Genomic DNA, 18,403 nt, shown 5'->3' on the forward strand with positions numbered 1-18,403 from the left:
TAAAAAAAAATCAATTTTTCTGTAAAAAGGCACGGCTATTTTTTCAGCAGATGCATATGGCATCCATACTATTGCAATAACGACAGCACACGGCTCTTCTGTTGTCATGGACAAAGTTCAAGGCTGAGCATGAATGGAAGCGTAGGGAGCCTGATAACGGGAAAGGGTGCCATGACACTTCACACCATATGTTACATGCAACATGAATGATGAGAGAATGAAGAGAACAAATGGTGTGGAAAATAGATGAATGTAAATTTTGCTCCTAAATTTTATCAGGTTGTTTTCAGAGTTTACTGGACTTCATCACAGGCCTTTCACCTACTGTCATTGTGGACCGTCAATATTTAGTGTACATGAACATTTTATCCCTAAAGTAGGTCAATTAAATCTGATTGCTCTGATGTTTGTTTGATGCCAGCAAACCTAACTCAAGGTTAATTTTATCAATAAAGATTATCTTTCAAATACGTCAATATCCTTTCAATTAAGCAGTTTGTTAGTATATGTTTTGCAATGTGATGACGCCTCTACCACTCATTTACGTCATTTGGCCTTGCCTGCTGAGATAAACAGGAGAACCATAACAAGATTTGCATTGATTTGAATCTTATGTAAATAATAGCTTGTTTGGTCACCAAATGATTCCCGAGCACGGCACCGCTACTGCTCACTGCTTCCCTCTCCCCCAATATTTGTGTACTACAGTCATAAAATGTGTATATGATCTGTGTAATATTGAATTATTGATTTCCTTACGTCATCAGGATATATTCAGTATGAGTACGCCCCCTACAGGACAACCCGGGTATGTGCGCCGGAAACCACATGGTACCACTTTGCACGCGCTTGTCGAGTACTATGATGCTAGTTTCACCAGCTTTTATAATATAAACGCGTTCTAAAGCCAAACCGTATCATGTCTGATGAAGAAGGTTTTAGAATTAACACAGAATTCGCAAAGAGATATGACATATACAGACAGAAGGAAGAGCTGCAGAAGCGTAAGTTTATGTTAGCTAATGCTGGCTAAAACATTCGTTGCATATGCTAACGTGGATAGCGATGGCTATTTCTTGTCTTTTTCTGTTTTTGATTTTAATTTTGTGTGTCGGCGTGCAGTGAAGGATCGTTTTGGGGACCGAGAAGTGAACGATGATTCCGAATCGTCCGAATCCAGTTCGGACGAGAGTGAAGTGGTTAGCATCGCTTTCTCCTCTTCAAATTCTCTTCAAAAATAAATCGGTATAATTATTTATCATCAATTCTCCAGGACTTGGATCCAGAGGTGGAAAGGGACTTTTACAGGACATTGTCACTCTTGAAGAAGAAAGACCCGAAGATCTATCAGAAAGATGCCAAATTCTACTCAGGTTATTTGTTAATAACTCATTTTGAATTTTGTGTTCGCCATTCTCACTGACTAAATGATTTGTGTCCTTCTAGACACACCAAATGATGATGTAAAACCATCAACCTCAAAGTCAAAAGTAAAGCCCATGTACCTGAAGGACTACGAGCGTAAAGTCATTCTGGAGAAGGAGGGGTATGTGACTCATTAAAATATAATTTATATCTGAAAATATTTGTCCACCATTTTTTAAATGCAATATATATTTTTTTTTTCAAGAAAATATGACGACGAGGATAGTGACAGTGATGATGAGGAGGCAGCCAAAAGACGAGCAGTGGGTATCGTCATGAATCAAAACCTCAGTTAAGCAATTTGGACATGTTTGTAATTGTTCTTTTTATTTCTTAGCGGGCTTCTTCCCCCAGCTACATTCAGGAGCAGAAGCAGTTGAAAGAAAGGTACCAAAAATATTTTTGTATTGCTAAACAAATCAACTTGTTTTTTAACAACCCACCACATATGATAATAGCTAAAATCAGAAGCTAACAAACCCTAACTGCAACCGTTTCTTTCAGTTTACGCAAGTTTGTCCACGAGAGCGATGATGATGATGATGACGGCGAGAATAGTAGTGGAGAAGAAGTTTCCCAGCTGTTGACTAGGAGGATAAAAACACAGGAGGAAAAGGTCAGGTTTTATGACTTAAGTTTAATAACATCATGCATGCACATTTAACACACAATAAATAAAAGATCTCCATTATAGGACAAAGAGGAAGCGGACTATTTGGAGTGGCTCAAAGGGCAGGCTGATTTTGATGGACCAGAGGAGGTGAAGGACATGGTAAGGTCAAAGATATATATGAAAAAAAAAAAAAAAATCATGCACTGTCCACATGAAAATATTTGCAGAGGTTCAACACAGCATTTAGTGGTGTTAGAAATTGTGATAAAAGTTTGTTCATGCCTCTTTTTTTCCCCAAGTCTGTGAGCTCACAAAACTATTATGATAATGTTGTGACAGAAATATCTACGAGACTACTGGAATGATCCGGAACTGGACGAGAAGGAATGTTTCCTCCGAGACTACGTTCTAAACAAACGCTACAAAGATGACGACGATGATGATGATGACGAGAGGTGATTTATTTATTTATTTTTGTTCCCTCCAGCTTGATTTGTCTTCTTATTTCACTGTCTTATTTTTTGAAGGATCCCGACCTACGAGGAGGTGGTCCAGGAAGATGTGGAGGACTCTGAAGAGGAAGGCGAGACGTTCTTGGAGCAACAGCAGCTTTTTGAGAGAAGCTATAATTTCCGTTTTGAGGAGCCTGATGCTCATCAGATCAAAAGCTACCCTCGCAACATCGCCACCTCAGTGCGAGCCAAAGACGATCGCAGGAAACGCAAAAGGGAGGAAGTGAAAGAAAGGAAGAAAATGGTACGTAAAAAGGAGCATGACAAAATTTCATCTATTGGCCCTCTCATGCTTTGTTTCTTTCACAACTCTCTCAGGAGAAACAGCAAAAACGGGAGCAGCTGAAGCAACTGAAGAACTTGAAGCGAAAAGAGATCATGGAGAAGTTGAAGACTCTTCAGGCGCTCACTGGCAATGACGATCTGGCTTTTAGTCAGGCTGATCTGGATGGAGACTTTGATCCAAATCATCATGACCAGCTCATGCAGGTGGGCGCACAATTATTTCAAAATCAATTTTGTTCCCATGAATTTCAAACTGGGTGTCCGCGAAGTAATGCTGACCAACGTATGAACCTTCTCTGTGTTTGCAGAAATTCTTTGGAGATAATTACTATGAAGAGCAGGAAGAGGAGAAACCTCAGTTTGAAGACGACGATAATCTTGAGGGTAAAGTTGTGTCGGGGTTTCTGCAACTATTATTTATTAGTTGCTGGGTGGCTTAATACGAAGTTGTTTTCTTCTCTCTGTGTCAAACAGAGCACTGGAACTGGGACACGTGGACAGGAGAAGAGCGAGAAGAAACGTATGAAGACGAGGCCGGCTACGATGCCTCGGAGCCGCACTGCGATGACCAGGATTTCATTGTAAGTTCGTTCTTTGCAAGGTTAGAAGTGTGTGAGACATCTTCTCGTTAATTCAAACAGATGGATGCCGACTACGATCCCAGCCAGCACAGTGAGTCGAAAAAGAAGAAAAAGGAGAGGAAGAAAATGAAGAAGGAAGATATACCTCAAATGGGCAAGAAGAGAAAGAAGTCTCAATTTGCAGAAGCGGTCATGAAAAGCAAGCCCGTATTCGATCCTCGTAAGTTCTACAACGTGCACGAATTGACCATTTTAATACTTCATCCGTCTAAATGAATACTTTTTATATTTCAGAGGAGAAGAGCTTTGAGCAATACCTGGATGAATACTATAAACTGGACTACGAGGACGTCATCGACGACCTCCCGTGCAGGTTTCGGTACAGGCAGGTCCTGCCCAATGACTTTGGTCTGTCCACTGATGAGGTACGCATAAAAACTTTTGCAATCTGGAAAGCCACAGTCAAGTCAGTGTCATTAACGCTGGCCCAAGCATTGTTACAATAGTGCTGCAATGATGAGCCTTGTCGATGATCTGGTATTGCCTCCTTCAGGGGAGAGCTCTGACCAGGGAATGATCATGAACTTTAATCTTCTCTCTGAGCAGACCACATTGTGTCTTAACTATATCAATGTTTTAATGAGACTTGAAGGATGGGCTTTCTTAATTCCGCAGATCTTGAGTGCTGAGGATAAGGAACTCAATCGATGGTGCTCTCTGAGGAAGACCTGCATGTTCAGGTACTGAGCCAGACAGTGCAGTGACAAACCATTCACAATCCTTTCAAGCTTAATTTTATTTTATTTTTTCCTTTCTAGATCTGACCAGGAAGAGATGAATGATTTGAGGAACTTCAAGTTGAAATCACAGAATTTTAAGAAGAGAAAAGAAATACTAGTTTCTTTGTATTCGGAGTGAGTTGTGCACAGTGTGGTCCATGTACATATGTCTGATCCAAAAAAATCTTACATCTTGATCTGCTTTGATTCACCAGAAACGATAATGAGGTGTCGACTGCTAAATCCACGATGGGAAAGAAACGACGCGACCGTGTGAAAAATGCTGAAAGACGCAACAGAGAAGGCGAGGACGGCGCCACAGCCTCAATGATGGACACATCGGACGAGACCGCCCAAACTCTTCGACAGTTTGGGTCGGATGGAGAGGGACCAGAGGAGGAGTTTCTCAAGAAGAAGCTCAAATTAGAGGACACATCGGAGGAGCAGTTTGGGTCTAATGTAGAGGAACCAGAGGAGGAGTTCAAACTCGAGGAGAAAGCCCAGCCACCGGCTGCCGATGACGAGGTTCACGTTAAAGTTGAAGCCAAGACAAAATTGGCCAAGAAGAAGTTTAAACAATCAGGTGGACGCGGCAAACGAACGGTCGGAGTGAAAATAGGAGATCAGGAGTTTAGTAAACAAAGACTGAAGGCATATGGTTTGAATCCCAAGAGACTGTTCTTCAGACAGCTTGGAAGGCAAAGACGGAAAGATCAACAGAAGAAAGAGAAGCAAAAAAACAAGACAGCTTAATCGTGTAACAGTCACTAAATATTAGACTGCAGCAGTAACCCACATTTTTACGGACCAGATGACATTTAATTTTCCACTTTGGTTCAATCTTCAATAAAAGTACTATATAATGTATTTTCAAATGGTGATATTTTATCTTATTTGCTCTGAATTGTTTTAAATTAAAGTTTAAAAACATCAGAGCTTAGACTCCAGTGGTAGAATCATGTCTGAGCCATACGACTTGTTCTTTGAGATGAAATGAGAACAGAAAGGTTAATTAACTTTTTGTGTTTTACATTATATCACGCAAATATTTGCTTACTCCTGGGCAGCAGGGGGCGGTATAGAAACACCAAGGCGGTCCGACTTCCCTTTTTGCGCGAAAAAGAAGACTGGGCTCAGTGGCGCCTATTTGAATCGAGCAGCAACACCGAAGGTATGTCGATCATTTCACTCTAAAATCTTTCGAAAGTTAATTAGTCTACTAGTAAGACATTAACTAGTATGACACTAAGACAGCATTTTTGTCGTTTTTAAGTATCGCCGTAACGGTTATCAACGGCGATGCAAACAATAACAAAAGACGTTGACTTGAGGCGTGTCGTCATCCGCGGAAATTAAAAAAAAAAAAAAAAGTACGACAAAGAAACGGTGATTTACCATCATTGTGCTTTCTCTTATTTTTCTTTCTTTCCAGTGCCATCAAAATGTTAGTGAATAACTTCCAAGACATTCAGGAATCTCTGGATGCACTGGTGGACTTGACCAGCAGTCAACCTGAGATACTAACTCAAATGAGAGCTGAGCAGCAGACCTTTTATGATCGACATGTGGAGACAAAAGAGACAGTGATACAGATTTTAAAAGGCATGCATTCATTCAAATTGTTATGACTATACTGTGTTTTCAGTTTTGGGTCTATCTGCAGCTTCTTTCTACCACAATGAAGTTGGCAGACATCCATTTTGTCTTTTAAATGTATTCTTCAGACACTTTTGGGTCCACTCTTTTTACAATTACTTTTCTTTTTCAGATGTGACTCAGCAAGAGGAGATTGTGGTTCACCGTCTTACTGACATGAAGAAGAAGATGCTACAGGAAAAAGAGCTGGAGAACTTGGACGAGCAGCTGAGGCAGTTCACTGCCAAGAATCAAATGTTGGACTCAGAATTGCAGTATCCTGTTTTCTGACTCGTGTTGCAGTGAAAAATGAATCTTTGTTAGCATCCTCAACCCCAATCTCAGGTTCCTGCAGAGCGAGTTGGAACGACTGAGGAGCCCGGACAACGAGCTCACAATGTTGCAGAATGAGGTGGACGAAGACACCACCGAGATCATCCCTTCTGCAGTGTACGTGTCCACTTTTCAGTCATTGCTAGGGTAGTGTAATGTAGTCTCACTTCAGATACCATGTGAATATTCCAAAGCGCTTCTTTTTCTTCCAATGATTGTATTTTTTAATCTTTTCCCAACAGATATGTCGCAAAACTGAACTACTTAATAACCAGGATCGATTGGGAATATGATACAAAGCCGCACATCCTTAAAGGAGGTACTGTCTTGTGATTTCTATTTGGAGGAAATGGAAGTGAGGATCTTATTAGAACCAAGTTTCTCTGCTTGCAGTGCATTATGGGCCAGATGTTGCAACTCCCATCAATATCGACACCACTGTGACATCTCAAAGTGACATAGCTGATCAGTTATGGAGTTTTGTGAGTGATGAATGGTAGAGGAATGCGTTTGTGCAACTTGTAAGTAAGTTTTCTTCTTCACATACATCAGCGGCACAAATAGGAAAAATAAAATCAGGTGTCATTTACTTGTTTAGCCACTAGATGTCGCTAAGTCCTTATAATATGCAGTTTATTGGTTATTTCTATCATTTTAAAGTAACAGTTATGCAACTGATAAATTTACTTGTATTTTCTTATTTCCATTTGTACAAATCTAACCTTCAATTAAACATTTAAAAACAATTAGATGAGTAGATTTATTCATATATTGTTCTCTAGCCTGTAATGCCATTCCTTAATATTTATTTCAGTTGAATTATTCATCCAAGAAGTGCAACCATTGCTATTTTAGAACCAATTGGATTTTAGTCAAATGAATGCAAACATGTCATTGCTCAAGGGGAAGTCAAATTTTCTTTACAATATGTTCTATGCATTTAAATAAAGCTACACAACAACATTTACCAGTAAGTAAAAAAAAAACATTTTAATATCGCAGACTTTGAGCTTGTGGTATCCACACTGTCAATATTACTAAAATACATGTACAGTATTTAAACAGATGAGTTCATGGTTTTTACGGACCAGAGTATATTGTACAATCTTTGTGTGGTAGGTGGTGAAAATGTTGACAACTGTTAGAGAGGTAGGAATTAAAACATCTTTAAAAGAAGAACCATTAGTGAGCAGATGTACAAAACTGTATATTGTACACACATTTAGTACATTAATTTTCATCTATTGTGCATGGCATGTTTTTTACATAACTGCAATTTTTCCACATTGAAAACCTCGTTTCCAAAAACAACGCTCGACTCGTTCACTCGCGCAACATGTAGACATTTCAAAACAAATAGTTTATTCAGTGCACACATAGAAATGGACATAACTTAAGAATTTTACATTAAAAACACTTTTGATGAGCTCACCAGTAACTACATACAGTATTTACAAAAGATAGAACTACAAAATGTTTTCTCTTCATGTGCTCAACAAAATGCTCACTTTTTTCTTGCTACATGTAAAAGTTAACAGTGCAGCCTGAAGATCGCTCTGTCCATCCAAATCATGCAACTCCCATCAACTTGAACTTGCTCCACAAACAAAGTTCTCAAGGCTCCTCTTAAGCCACAGGATACTATCATGCCACTCCATTTTTTTTCTGTCTAGCTTTAATTTCTTTTGCGTCATCCATCGCTATATGTTCCAAGGACCCCCCCAAAGCTGAAAGCCAACCAAGAGAACCAAATGACGTCTTCAGTGTGTCTCAGGGTTGTACCTTGGGGGGCTCTAGCCTACATTTCTCCTGACCAAAACTCAGATGGCAGAAATTACAAGGTTTTTTGGCTGCAGACATTGGGTGTGGATGCTCCATGTTTGCAACAACATATCATTATCTGCTACACAGGGAGCGGAGATATGGCTAAATCTCATGCTCTGGCTTTGGTTACACTCTTTTGGATGGACAGCATAATTGGCTGTAATTTATGTGAAACATCTGTTGAACTCTTCCATTTCAGTTTTTGTTCAAAAAGTAAACAGTGGTGAGATGAAATGGCATTCCACCAGAAAGTTTAGTTAACACTGGCCTTGAGAAAGGCTCAAGGACCGTTACAGTTGCTTACAATGGTTTTACATTTGTTGAGACTGAATCTGGGCAGGACCACATTTTGCCTCACTCTCAGGGTCTGGTGCCAGGAGGGTAGAACTGAAGTCATGGGACAACACAGGCGGAGCTACGGAGGGGGCCACGGGAGCGCTGTCTCCCCTGGACTCTGCTTGGTTACCAAAAGGAACCTCACTATCACATTCATAGTTGAGCAATACCCGAAAGGTTGAGTGCAACGCCATTCTTGTAACTCCTGACGTGGTTCGCTTTGAAAACATATCTCCTAACCTTTGCTTCCATACAAAGTCAGTGTCATGTCTTGGACAATTTAGGGAAGATGGCTTTTATCGTTGAAGGTGTAAAATTCCCAGACGACACGGTGGTCTCCACTCCCTCCAGTCTGTGAGAAGCAGCAGCGTCCGTCTTACTGGTGCTGCATTCCAAGAAGGGCATCCCGATCTTCTTCACTTGTCCGTCTTTGGTTAGAAGGCAGCGACTGCAGAGTAGCCTGAGGATGGCTCTCCTCATGTCCTTGCTGGTCAGAGTGTAGATGATGGGATTGAGAAGAGAGTTGAACATGGCGATGCCCAGGAAATAGTCAGCCTTGAAGAGCACTTGACACTGTTTGGTCGGGCAGAAGAAGTCGAGCAACAGCAAGATGAAGAGCGGCAGCCAGCATGCGATGAAGACTCCCAGGACTATGGTGACGGTCTTGAGCAGGGCCATGTACTTTTGAGACTTCCGGCACAGGCCTTTTCTTTGAGGGCCTGAGCCGAGTCTCTGGGTGTTGGACTTGACGATGCGGAAGATGCGCACGTAGAGAACCACAATGGACATGAGGATGGCGATGAAGACCGTGACGCAGAAGAGGATGTAACTCTTGGCGTAGAGCGGCAGGACAGTAGAGCACTGGTCCAGCTGACCCATACAGTTCCAACCCAGAACGGGTAGGACGCCCAGCAGCACGGACAGCACCCAGCTCGCCCCGATCAGGGCGAACATTCGGCCCTGCTTGTCGCCCTGGTACGGCTTCATCCTCACCATGGTAACGTGACGCTCGATGGCGATGGCCAGGAGACTGATGACGGACGCTGCCAGCATGATGAACACCCCCCCTTCCCTTAGGAACCACAACACAGGGGTCATGCTTAATGTGTTGGCACCAGACGTCATGAGGTTGACCATGTAGGCGAACCCTGCCAGCATGTCGGACAGAGTCAGGTTCCCCAGTAAATAATACATGGGCACATGGAACTTCTTGTTCTTCCAGATGGCCACGAGCACCACGGCATTTTCTAGAATGATAAGCAGGCAGACCAGCAGAAAGGCAATGGCCTCCGGTTTGAGTCCTTCCTTGTATTTGTTCTCCTTCAGCTTGCCTGTGAAGTTGTAGTGCTCGAGGATGACCGCATTACTCTGGTACTCCCGAAACATACGAAGCAGGTTTCCTGTTGCCGGGGAGAAGCTCATCTCGGATGGAGTTGCCACAGCGTAAGCAACGTGGATAGAATCTGTTGACATGTTACGAGTCAGGAAATTAAATCCTCAGATGTGGGCTTGGTTATATCGTCTTCTGGTGCTGCATTGTTTTCCTCTTTGTAAAGAATTTTATAATGGGGGGAAAAATGTGTCCAACTATGGCATGCAAGTGTTTCCTTTGATGCGGCCAAATAGGATTTCCTGCGGTTTGAGAATGTTTCACATTTTTTCACTTCCTGGATTGCACAGAAGGGGGCGATGCGAGCCTACCTGCATAGGGCAAGAGAGGGAAAAAGAAGAGAATTTGAAAAAGATTACCAAGGTCATTAAAAAATATTTTCTTGCTTTCATTTTCAAAATATATCTAGAGCTGCATTTTTGTAATTTCACACTAAATAATCATGATGGGAAAAGCCACCACAATTTGAAAATGACAGCTAACCACACGCTGCAATAAATTAAAATCGCTGGCAAAAGCAGCCAATGCAGGGCGGGGGGGAAAATAACTGAATGAGAGTCAATGAAACCCAAAAATATACTAAATTGGAAAAATAACGCTTTATGATGATTTTTCTTTGTTTAAAACACAATAGACCGAATTGCTGAAATCCTAGAAATTTAACAGTATAGTATTACAAAAGGTAAAACCTATACGATATTAAAATATAAAGTAATCACGTTTGGATAAAATATCTCATTTAAACCGAATAATATTTAAATGTTATTTGAGGAGAGTCTGCGTACCACCACGAAGCGTATATCGAATTTGTTACATCTACAATAATAAGAACGGCGCAAAGTGAAATCCGATCAAAGCAGCTTTCAAAAGTTTTCACGCACCTGTAAGCAGGAAAAAAAAAAGTTAGAAAACTCCAGCGAAAAGTTGACAAGTAGCATCGGTAGAAATGACGAGCTTCTCACACGACAGCGACGTGAGTGGGAATGACACGGCCCGGGCCAGCAGTCCACGCTGAGTGGGCTGTCCCTACTCTTAACGGTGTCCTTCACTCGTTCTTCTCCCTCCCAGAGATGTTTTCGAGTTTGGCTTCAGGCTCGATGGATTTCAGGGAAGAAAATGACGCCATCAAATCAATCTGTTTTAATATATTTATTTTAGTGTATCTTTAAACTTTATTTTTGTAATTTAAAAAAAAGTTCAAAACTGATTTGGCTGCAGACATCAGAGTAAAACAAGACAAAATAAAAGCAAATGCATAAAACACAAAAACAGAGAAAGAGTAATTGTAATACAATCAGAAATTACCAAACAAAATCCTCATTTGCAATCTAATTGTCAAACTAATCATACCTTCCTCCATCCAATCATTAATTATGGATGACAGAGATGAGCAATTTTTGAGACAATTTTTCTTGGATATTCAACTTTACAGTCGTAAATCAAATCATGCTAGGTAGAGACGGCAACGTTCCAAGGGACTATAGTCTCATTAAAGACCAAGCAGGCATTATTCATTCTTTTAATGTATTTAAATCTCTGCAGCACAAGTACAATGTTGGGCTTCCAACTGCTTCCTACATGATTGTGCCCCTAAATGAGTCCCTGACTGACCTCACAACAACAAACAACTTGGGATGAACAAAAGCAGTGATTGTGAGCCAGACCTTCGTTTTTGATTGTTGTCATTAGCTCCATTGAGTTGAATCGTATCCCCCAGTTCAACATTCTGAGATATATCTTTAATATTATAATGTCTATTCATTAGCTGGGATGACAGAGATCCGTTGAATCATTCGTTTCCTGTAATACTGAATATTTCCCCGCGTAATCATAAAGGTCACAGCTCTCTGAAGGTCATCTAAATCCACCAGCGTTGGTGTCGATTAGACCCTGAAGGACGAGGATGTTACGTAAATCGAGGGCGAGTTTGAGCGAGGGTCTGCTTCTCTAAACAGGAAGCTGCCTCATTGTGCCTCGAAAAGAGAGGGATATCCTTGTGAGAAACACACATGAGGTCATTGGTGGGATTTGACTCATACACAAGTGGGAAGGAATGCGTCACTCCACAATGACGTCCACAGATTTCCACACCTGGAAGTTTTTTGCCTCATAAAGTATCTTTCCAAACGTTTCTTAAAATAACACCTGCTCCTCGTCCATACTTTAAGGTTCTGGTGGTCTGCTTTTACTCATGCAACCCCCCCAACTCAAGTGATAACCAGGTCTTCGTGAGCCCTGTTAGCAGGATGGCAGTTGCCCACCCCCCCCTGCTGTGTCACAGTGACAAGCTCCCAGTATGGGGCCTCAGATTAGTTAACACACAAAGACGTGGCGGCAGGACTCGCTGCTCTGCCCGTTTTGGTTCCCACAGTAGGGACGTGCTCCGTCACTGCTGCTTCAGCCCTCAGGCTCCAAACAAGCTCGGAGTGACAAACCCAGGCACACCCAGTTTGCCTTGGGGGAGGGCGGGGCGGGACGGGGGTCTCTTTATTCACTCGGTTCTGTTCTCCTGGTGATATATTTCCTGTGAGCGCACAGAAAAGGATGCCCGTTTATGACTTGTGTACAAAGTGCACGTTTAGTACCTCAAACGTTGTTTCTTGGGGAAACCCTACGTTGTCATGGCAACAGCGTTTTGCCAAAACGAGAGAACTTTGTGCTTTTTTTTTTCGCATTATGAAGGCCTAAACACTCCTGCGAGAATAAAACATTTATTTACTTTATGATTATGTGGGCAATGGTGCAGCAGCTTTTAAAATCAAAATTTGAGAGGAAATTCAAAATGGGCGCCTTTGTTAGTTTTAGCATATGCCTCTAAGAGACTTTTTTTGTAGCTTTGTGGTGGAATTTTGTTGATTGCTGTTCACTACAGCACGCTTTGAAAGTGCAGAACTTTTTTTTTTTTGCCTAAGGTGTTAGTGGCCACCCTTATGATGCAACGTCACACCTTAAAATGAGGTTCACACCTCACCTCAGCACACAGCCTCCACTTTTTTTTCTCCCTTGTCTTCACTTTTGCTGTGCTCGCAACAGTGTGAATCAGCAACAATGAAGAAGAGAAAATCATAATCTAGAAAGCTCCCAATGAGTTATATTTAAACTCCTACGAAGTGTTGTAGTGGCTCCCAGACATTTATGGGAATTGTGCAAATAGAGCACCAATGTCAGCTTTTGTTTGCCGCGCTGCTGTTTCATGTGCAGCTGCGTTGGTCACTGACCTCAGTTTGAGTTCCTAATATGGGGAGAAAGGAAGCATATGGGAAAACGTTGCATTTTTACATTCATTCCCTGGAGCGCTACAAATCCATACAACAAATGTACACCCGGCTGGAACTCTCTAGATAAGACAATATTGGGGGTTAAAAATAAATAATTCCTCAAGTACATTTTTAACAAGAGGTGTGGGAGGTTGCTGAAGTTAGTGGGGATTTTAGGACACAGGAAATGACTTCCTCAATGGAAAATTTTCATTATATTTGAATTGTGTCTATATGCAAAACACAAACATCCTTATGTCTAATGTAAACGTTCTTTAGTTCTCACCCCAAGATGCCGAGTTGTCTGCAGCAAGAATTTATTTGGCCAACCAGCAGTTCTGGAAGCAATTTGAATGTGTTGGTTTAAAAAAAAAAAAAAAAAAAATCCCATCTTTTAGTGTATGTGTGATAAATATAGAGACTCAAAGCAAATGACTTCACATACAGTATGGAACATTTATGGTAAACATTTTTCTTTGAAGCGTATAAACATGATGCAGTTGCCACAAGTGCCTTCAATTAAGTGAAACGCATTAACCAACTTAAACAACAGCGTGTGTTTTTGTAGTTTTATTTAGGCAAAGGTCATTGAGGTAACATAGACTCATTTGTTTTGATACATATCAACTCCTTCTTGCATAACATGCCATACAATTGATCAGAAAAGTATTCCAAAGTCTGGATATTAAAATTTACAGATCAGGAAACATTTGTAGAGCTGAAAAAAATCATTGAAAATGCTGAAATATACATGCAGGAGACTTAATATGCAAATATACTCATGACGCTAATTAGCATACTACAGATCGATTCATTCGGATACCTAATGACACATCTGATGACTCAACAATCTTTTATTTTTGTCTATTTACTTATAAATGACACCTTAAATAAAAGTGAAATGGTATGATAATTCTAAAAAAAATTTAAAAAAAGGTTCATGTCACCATAGGCAGCCCATTATATAGTTTTATTCAAATAATGGCATTGGAGTAAATGTTAACATGTGACGTCAGTCCCCTTTCCATGTGTCATATTTTCTTCTATAGTGGCTTTGTATTGATCCACGTTAAGCTCTTCAACCACATTTCTTTCACATTTGAACATTTCACCATCAACCTTTCACCTTTGCCCCCGTCCCGCATTGTCTGATAAGACCCGACTATAGTGCTAGTTACAGTTTGTAGGCACGCAGGTGTCACGTCGAGGTCACTCACTAGTTTGGTCATGCATTTTTCTCCCACTTCACCATTGGATTGACATTTGGAAAGTTAATTTTTATGAAAGCATGTTTTGTTCATACAGCAGCACTTTGAGATGGGCTTGAAGGCCAAAAAAAAAAGGGGGAGTTCTTGCATCGGGCAAAGGGAGGAGATTCTGGAAAGGATAAAGACTGTGCGGTGGAGGAAGAGGGGGTCATGAGAAGTGGGGAGAGATCTGGGAGATTTCTGCAACCTCCCTTATTTTCTTCTCAGAGGGATTGCAGCCATAAATTCTTTGCATCCTGGAATTGACACCACCTGAGTTGGATTGTTTTCAAAATACCAGACCCACAAAAGATTGAAATAATTACCCTCAGTCTTCACAACAAAGTGATAAGAAACCTCCACCAGCATGTTAGTTAATGAATAAGAGCCTGTAGATAAGTATAACAATCACAACCTAATACAAATCCAGGAAATGATATTGACATTAACTAAAGCAGTTGATGAAGGAAAATGACGGAAAAGTCATTTTAGGAAACGTAGCATCGTTGCAAATTTCACACGAGCAGATTTCCTATCAGGAAAGCTTTTGTGAGAATAATGCAGCCAAACACAGTAGGACTGATAAGTTAAGATAACAAAGCCATATTGGGTAAGCCAGTCCTCCTTCGACTGATTACACTACATCACTTGCTTACTTCTAAATTGGTGCTCAGCAAGTATTTTGCCCTTTGACCCTAACACGAAGGTAGTCTTGAATGCAGACGTCCAAGCCAGTTTTAACAACTCTAAAAGTTGCACTCTGGGATTTTCATGTCATTTACATTCTACTTTTCATATTGTCCCCCGGTGAGGTTAAAAATGGAAATGGTCACCGATGCAAACTGAAATTCTCCCCAAAAACAACAACTTTAACTTACATGTGTCCATATGTTCTCCCATGGTTCCATCTTGGCAGTATTTTTGCAAAGATTGTGGTGAACTCATTTCCCGTGACCATTTTCAAAGTATTTTGGGATTCCGCACAGCTGCAATTTTTTTTTTTACTTTAAAACACATTACATGTAAGTAGCAATTTCATTGAAAAACAGCAATAGGTTCATAAAATAAATTTGGCTGAAAATAAAAATCCTGAGGTAATGTATTTATAAGCAAAACATATGCAAAGCGGCAGTTGCAAGTTTGGCTTCCTCTTATTGATGTTCTGTTTAAACTCCGAAGAAAGCACAATGTATGCTATTCCACGGGGGCTCTCATAAGCAAAGCCCCCCCCACCCCCCCTCTTCATTCCCAGTAAATGTGCCGTGGGCCCACGAAGGGGAAACTGGCAGTCATTTTGGCTTACCCACACCATCCCAGTAGCCAACCTGATCCTGTACTTAAGTCAAACCAAAAGTATTGTTATTCGCTATCTGGTTTCTTGACTATTTCCCATATAAACAAGAGAAAGAGAAAAAGGGATCAACAAATGGATGAAAAAAATCTGTGCTTCAATGGTTTATTTTTAAACAAGATTAAATCATTCTAGTCACTAAAAGAGGAAGATACATGACGTAAGGATTTTTTTTTTTAATTAATGGGTTGCTTGCTTTTTCCCTCTCTGCTTGCAAGGTTTCAAATCATTTTAAGATGTTTAGCTGCTCTGATTTTTCCATTTCCTGTGACTGAGGCATCGGAAAAGAAAAATGCGTGTGAAAGTACGATTCTCGTTACAACAACCGGCGGAACCGGTCGTTTGTCTTTGGCACTCTTAGTGTTGATAACCCAGACGAGACGATCCACGGGGTGAATTACTCAACGTTTTGTAGGCTTTGTGCTTTTATTGGCTGACACATGCCCGAGCTCTGGAAGCTATTAAAACCAGCTCAGCTTGATGTGCACACAGCACACATAATTGAAGCATGTGCATGCTCACACAGGCGCACACTGTTTACACGTAGGGGAAACACAACATGTGTGTAACAACGTGAAAGCTGACTTGTTGAATTTAATTCATCCTGACTAACTGTGATTTAATTTTTAGCAGCGAACTTTTCTTTTAAGTTATTTGCTATCACGACAATGTGGACTTAGCGATCTAGGTTTGCCTCCAAACCAAAATTGCAGTCTAGACATAGACAGGATATGAAAATCTATTAGGACCAGTTGTTGGATTCCAGTTGCTGTCAGTGACCCTGTTTGCCTTCAAGCACTCCAACAGCGGCACGTCCAAACACATAGACAGGTTAAAGGACACAAGGGACACCAGTGGACGTGAAGCTATGTGAACTATTTGACCGTAAACCCAAAACAGGAGTTTGCTTCTTCAGCCTCGGGGCTCCAACATTGCTGGGTTGGTTTTTAATTCCGAGCGAGCCAAAAGCTACCTCATCGGTCCATTTTGCAATAATCATACTCTGTTACATATTTGTTGATATTTCTTGATAACTGGCGTCGCCCCTGATGTTTGTTTTGATGAGCTGTCAAAAAGGAATGGAAAGATGTGTCACTGTAGGAGAAGGTAATTTGTTTGAACATATGGTTGCTGTTGCCATCATGATTAGCTTGCGAAATTCTTTGTTTTTTTGCCTGATATTCATTGGTGTCCTCGTCTTGCATCGATTCAATCCAATTATCCTCTAATTCCTTCCCCTCTGTCCTTTCTCCCTCTCCATTGAGTCACATGTTTATGGATGGATTTTTTCCCCCCTGATAACCAAACAGATAATTACAGGTTTGAAACGGAATGAGGTTTTCGACATCAGATGTGATGGTTTTTGTTGAAAAGGAAGACTTATTTGGAAAAAAAACAAAAACCTAAGGCAGATGCTTGAACTCAGCCAGAACGACAAGAAGCTGAGGTTGTTTTTTCCCTTCCCTTTGAATTGCAGCAGCTGTAAAGATGTTGCTCTTCCAACCAGTTGAATCCCAAACCCCTGCTGCCATGTGTGTGTTGTTAGGATTAAAGTATTCTGCTTGACAAGAGACAGCAGCAATGAGCAATGTCTGGATGACATATGGAGGGAGTCCATTGAGGGCAGTGAATACTGAGGAGGAACAAGGATGAAGTGCCAAGGTCATTGGTCGTGATTCTCCCAAGACCTTGTCTCACAGATAGCTTTTGTTTCCCTCTGAACTCGTCATCTTTGTCTTGCTCCATAAATACTTCACCCTCTTGGGTTTGCAATTCAAAGTATATAATAAGAGGTCCGTCAGAAAAGTTCCAGGATTGGTATCACAGATTTCGTTGACTTGTGAGCACTTGCTACAGCGACAGGAAATCAACTAGCATGCCTTACAAAGAGATCCTGTGGCATTTGTTCAGTGTGCAAGAAGAAACGAGAGTTGTGGAAGGAAAACTCTTGTCACCATGACAACACGGCTGCTTATAATGCCGTGAGCATCCAACGGTTCCCGGCCAAGAGGAGCATTGCTGTGCTGGAACAACCGCCCCACTCACCCAACCATGTGATTTCTTTCACCACCTCTTTCCCAAGCTCAATGGGGCCATCAAGGGGACCCTTTTTTTTGGCAGTGACAATGGAGCTGTGGAAGAAGCCTGAAGAATCCTTCCAGGAATGCAAGCAGTGTGACAGGAAAGGCTAATGAAGTGCTTCAGCATCAGGGAGGGCTGTTTTCAAGGGGAAAACTTTTTAGTTTATACATGCATGTGTTTCTCACTGTTTTAAAAGGATTCATATTTTTATCAGTCAGGTCCGAAAGTGAAGTTTTGGCATGATCGGAGCGCTGAGCACAGACAATGACACTGACACTAATGTGAGCATGAAAGGCTAATGACGGGAAAAGCAGCGGGGTGAGAAATGCTTGAGAGCGCTGTGAACCGGGCCAATGGCAAAAAACAAAGAAGCAAATTGTGCTGTTGTTTGTTGTTATCTGCCTGAGTCCAATTAAAAGGAAAAGAAAAAAAACATGAATGGTAAATTTCTTGACGCTACGTTAGGCATAAGCAGTAGCCCGGCAATTAAAAGAATGGTTTGATTTCATAATTTTGTTATGCTCGGTTATATAAAAATATACATTCACCCAGTAGGTCTGCTTTTGGGTGGAGTAGGTGTTTTACTTTGCACACCACAAAACATCACACCTCAATGTTGCCTGTCACTTTTAACTAGAACTGTGAAAATTAAATATTTTTAGTTGATTGTTCAATTGATTGGTACAGAGGTCCCCAACCACCGGGTTGAGAGGGCACATAAAATACATAATATAAAAAAATCAACCCTAATCT

At 41.0% G+C, this 18,403-nt stretch overlaps 3 protein-coding genes and 1 non-coding gene across 4 annotated transcripts; 3 read left to right on the forward strand and 1 right to left on the reverse strand.

The window, feature by feature from the left end:
- Positions 1–777: 777 nt before the first annotated feature.
- Positions 778–5,062, forward strand: kri1 (KRI1 homolog). The gene is made up of 18 exons (XM_088357331.1): positions 778–1,004; positions 1,123–1,199; positions 1,274–1,373; positions 1,447–1,546; positions 1,631–1,688; positions 1,763–1,812; positions 1,930–2,041; positions 2,120–2,197; positions 2,378–2,493; positions 2,566–2,794; positions 2,869–3,039; positions 3,144–3,219; positions 3,310–3,416; positions 3,477–3,636; positions 3,711–3,841; positions 4,092–4,156; positions 4,235–4,330; positions 4,411–5,062. The coding sequence occupies exons 1-18, from the start codon at positions 920–922 to the stop codon at positions 4,946–4,948; spliced, it is 2,349 nt and encodes a 782-aa protein (XP_088213457.1). The 5' UTR covers positions 778–919; the 3' UTR covers positions 4,949–5,062.
- On the forward strand, positions 3,925–4,022 carry LOC148384408 (Z30 small nucleolar RNA). The gene has a single exon (XR_015853855.1). It is a non-coding gene; the product is annotated as a Z30 small nucleolar RNA (small nucleolar RNA).
- A 185-nt stretch (positions 5,063–5,247) lies between the features above and the next one.
- spc24 (SPC24 component of NDC80 kinetochore complex) lies at positions 5,248–6,909 on the forward strand. The gene is made up of 6 exons (XM_088357333.1): positions 5,248–5,366; positions 5,628–5,797; positions 5,964–6,105; positions 6,176–6,280; positions 6,406–6,482; positions 6,557–6,909. Exons 2-6 carry the CDS (start codon positions 5,638–5,640, stop codon positions 6,661–6,663), a joined length of 591 nt encoding a protein of 196 aa, XP_088213459.1. The 5' UTR covers positions 5,248–5,366; positions 5,628–5,637; the 3' UTR covers positions 6,664–6,909.
- Positions 6,910–6,949: 40 nt separating this feature from the next.
- s1pr5a (sphingosine-1-phosphate receptor 5a) lies at positions 6,950–10,757 on the reverse strand. The gene is made up of 2 exons (XM_088357332.1): positions 10,595–10,757; positions 6,950–10,024 (listed from the first exon to the last, which is right to left on the reverse strand). The coding sequence occupies exon 2, from the start codon at positions 9,794–9,796 to the stop codon at positions 8,588–8,590; it is 1,209 nt and encodes a 402-aa protein (XP_088213458.1). The 5' UTR covers positions 9,797–10,024; positions 10,595–10,757; the 3' UTR covers positions 6,950–8,587.
- Positions 10,758–18,403: the final 7,646 nt, after the last annotated feature.

The sequence above is a fragment of the Syngnathus floridae genome, chromosome 17, assembly GCF_059516105.1.
Source record: "Syngnathus floridae isolate MCC-2025c chromosome 17, RoL_Sflo_1.0, whole genome shotgun sequence".
NCBI lineage: Eukaryota > Metazoa > Chordata > Actinopteri > Syngnathiformes > Syngnathidae > Syngnathus > Syngnathus floridae.

What these genes read in the sequence shown, in the direction of transcription:
- kri1 (XM_088357331.1), top strand. Translation starts at nt 920, where the DNA reads ATGTCTGATGAAGAAGGTTTTAGAATTAACACAGAATTCGCAAAGAGA. An exon ending in AGGCAGCCAAAAGACGAGCA is followed by an intron (nt 1,689 to 1,762) that starts GTGGGTATCGTC and finishes TTTATTTCTTAG; the next exon opens with CGGGCTTCTTCCCCCAGCTA. An exon ending in GATGATGATGATGACGAGAG is followed by an intron (nt 2,494 to 2,565) that starts GTGATTTATTTA and finishes TATTTTTTGAAG; the next exon opens with GATCCCGACCTACGAGGAGG.
- spc24 (XM_088357333.1), top strand. Translation starts at nt 5,638, where the DNA reads ATGTTAGTGAATAACTTCCAAGACATTCAGGAATCTCTGGATGCACTG. An exon ending in GAGATCATCCCTTCTGCAGT is followed by an intron (nt 6,281 to 6,405) that starts GTACGTGTCCAC and finishes TTTTCCCAACAG; the next exon opens with ATATGTCGCAAAACTGAACT. An exon ending in GCCGCACATCCTTAAAGGAG is followed by an intron (nt 6,483 to 6,556) that starts GTACTGTCTTGT and finishes CTCTGCTTGCAG; the next exon opens with TGCATTATGGGCCAGATGTT.
- s1pr5a (XM_088357332.1), bottom strand. Translation starts at nt 9,796, where the DNA reads ATGTCAACAGATTCTATCCACGTTGCTTACGCTGTGGCAACTCCATCC.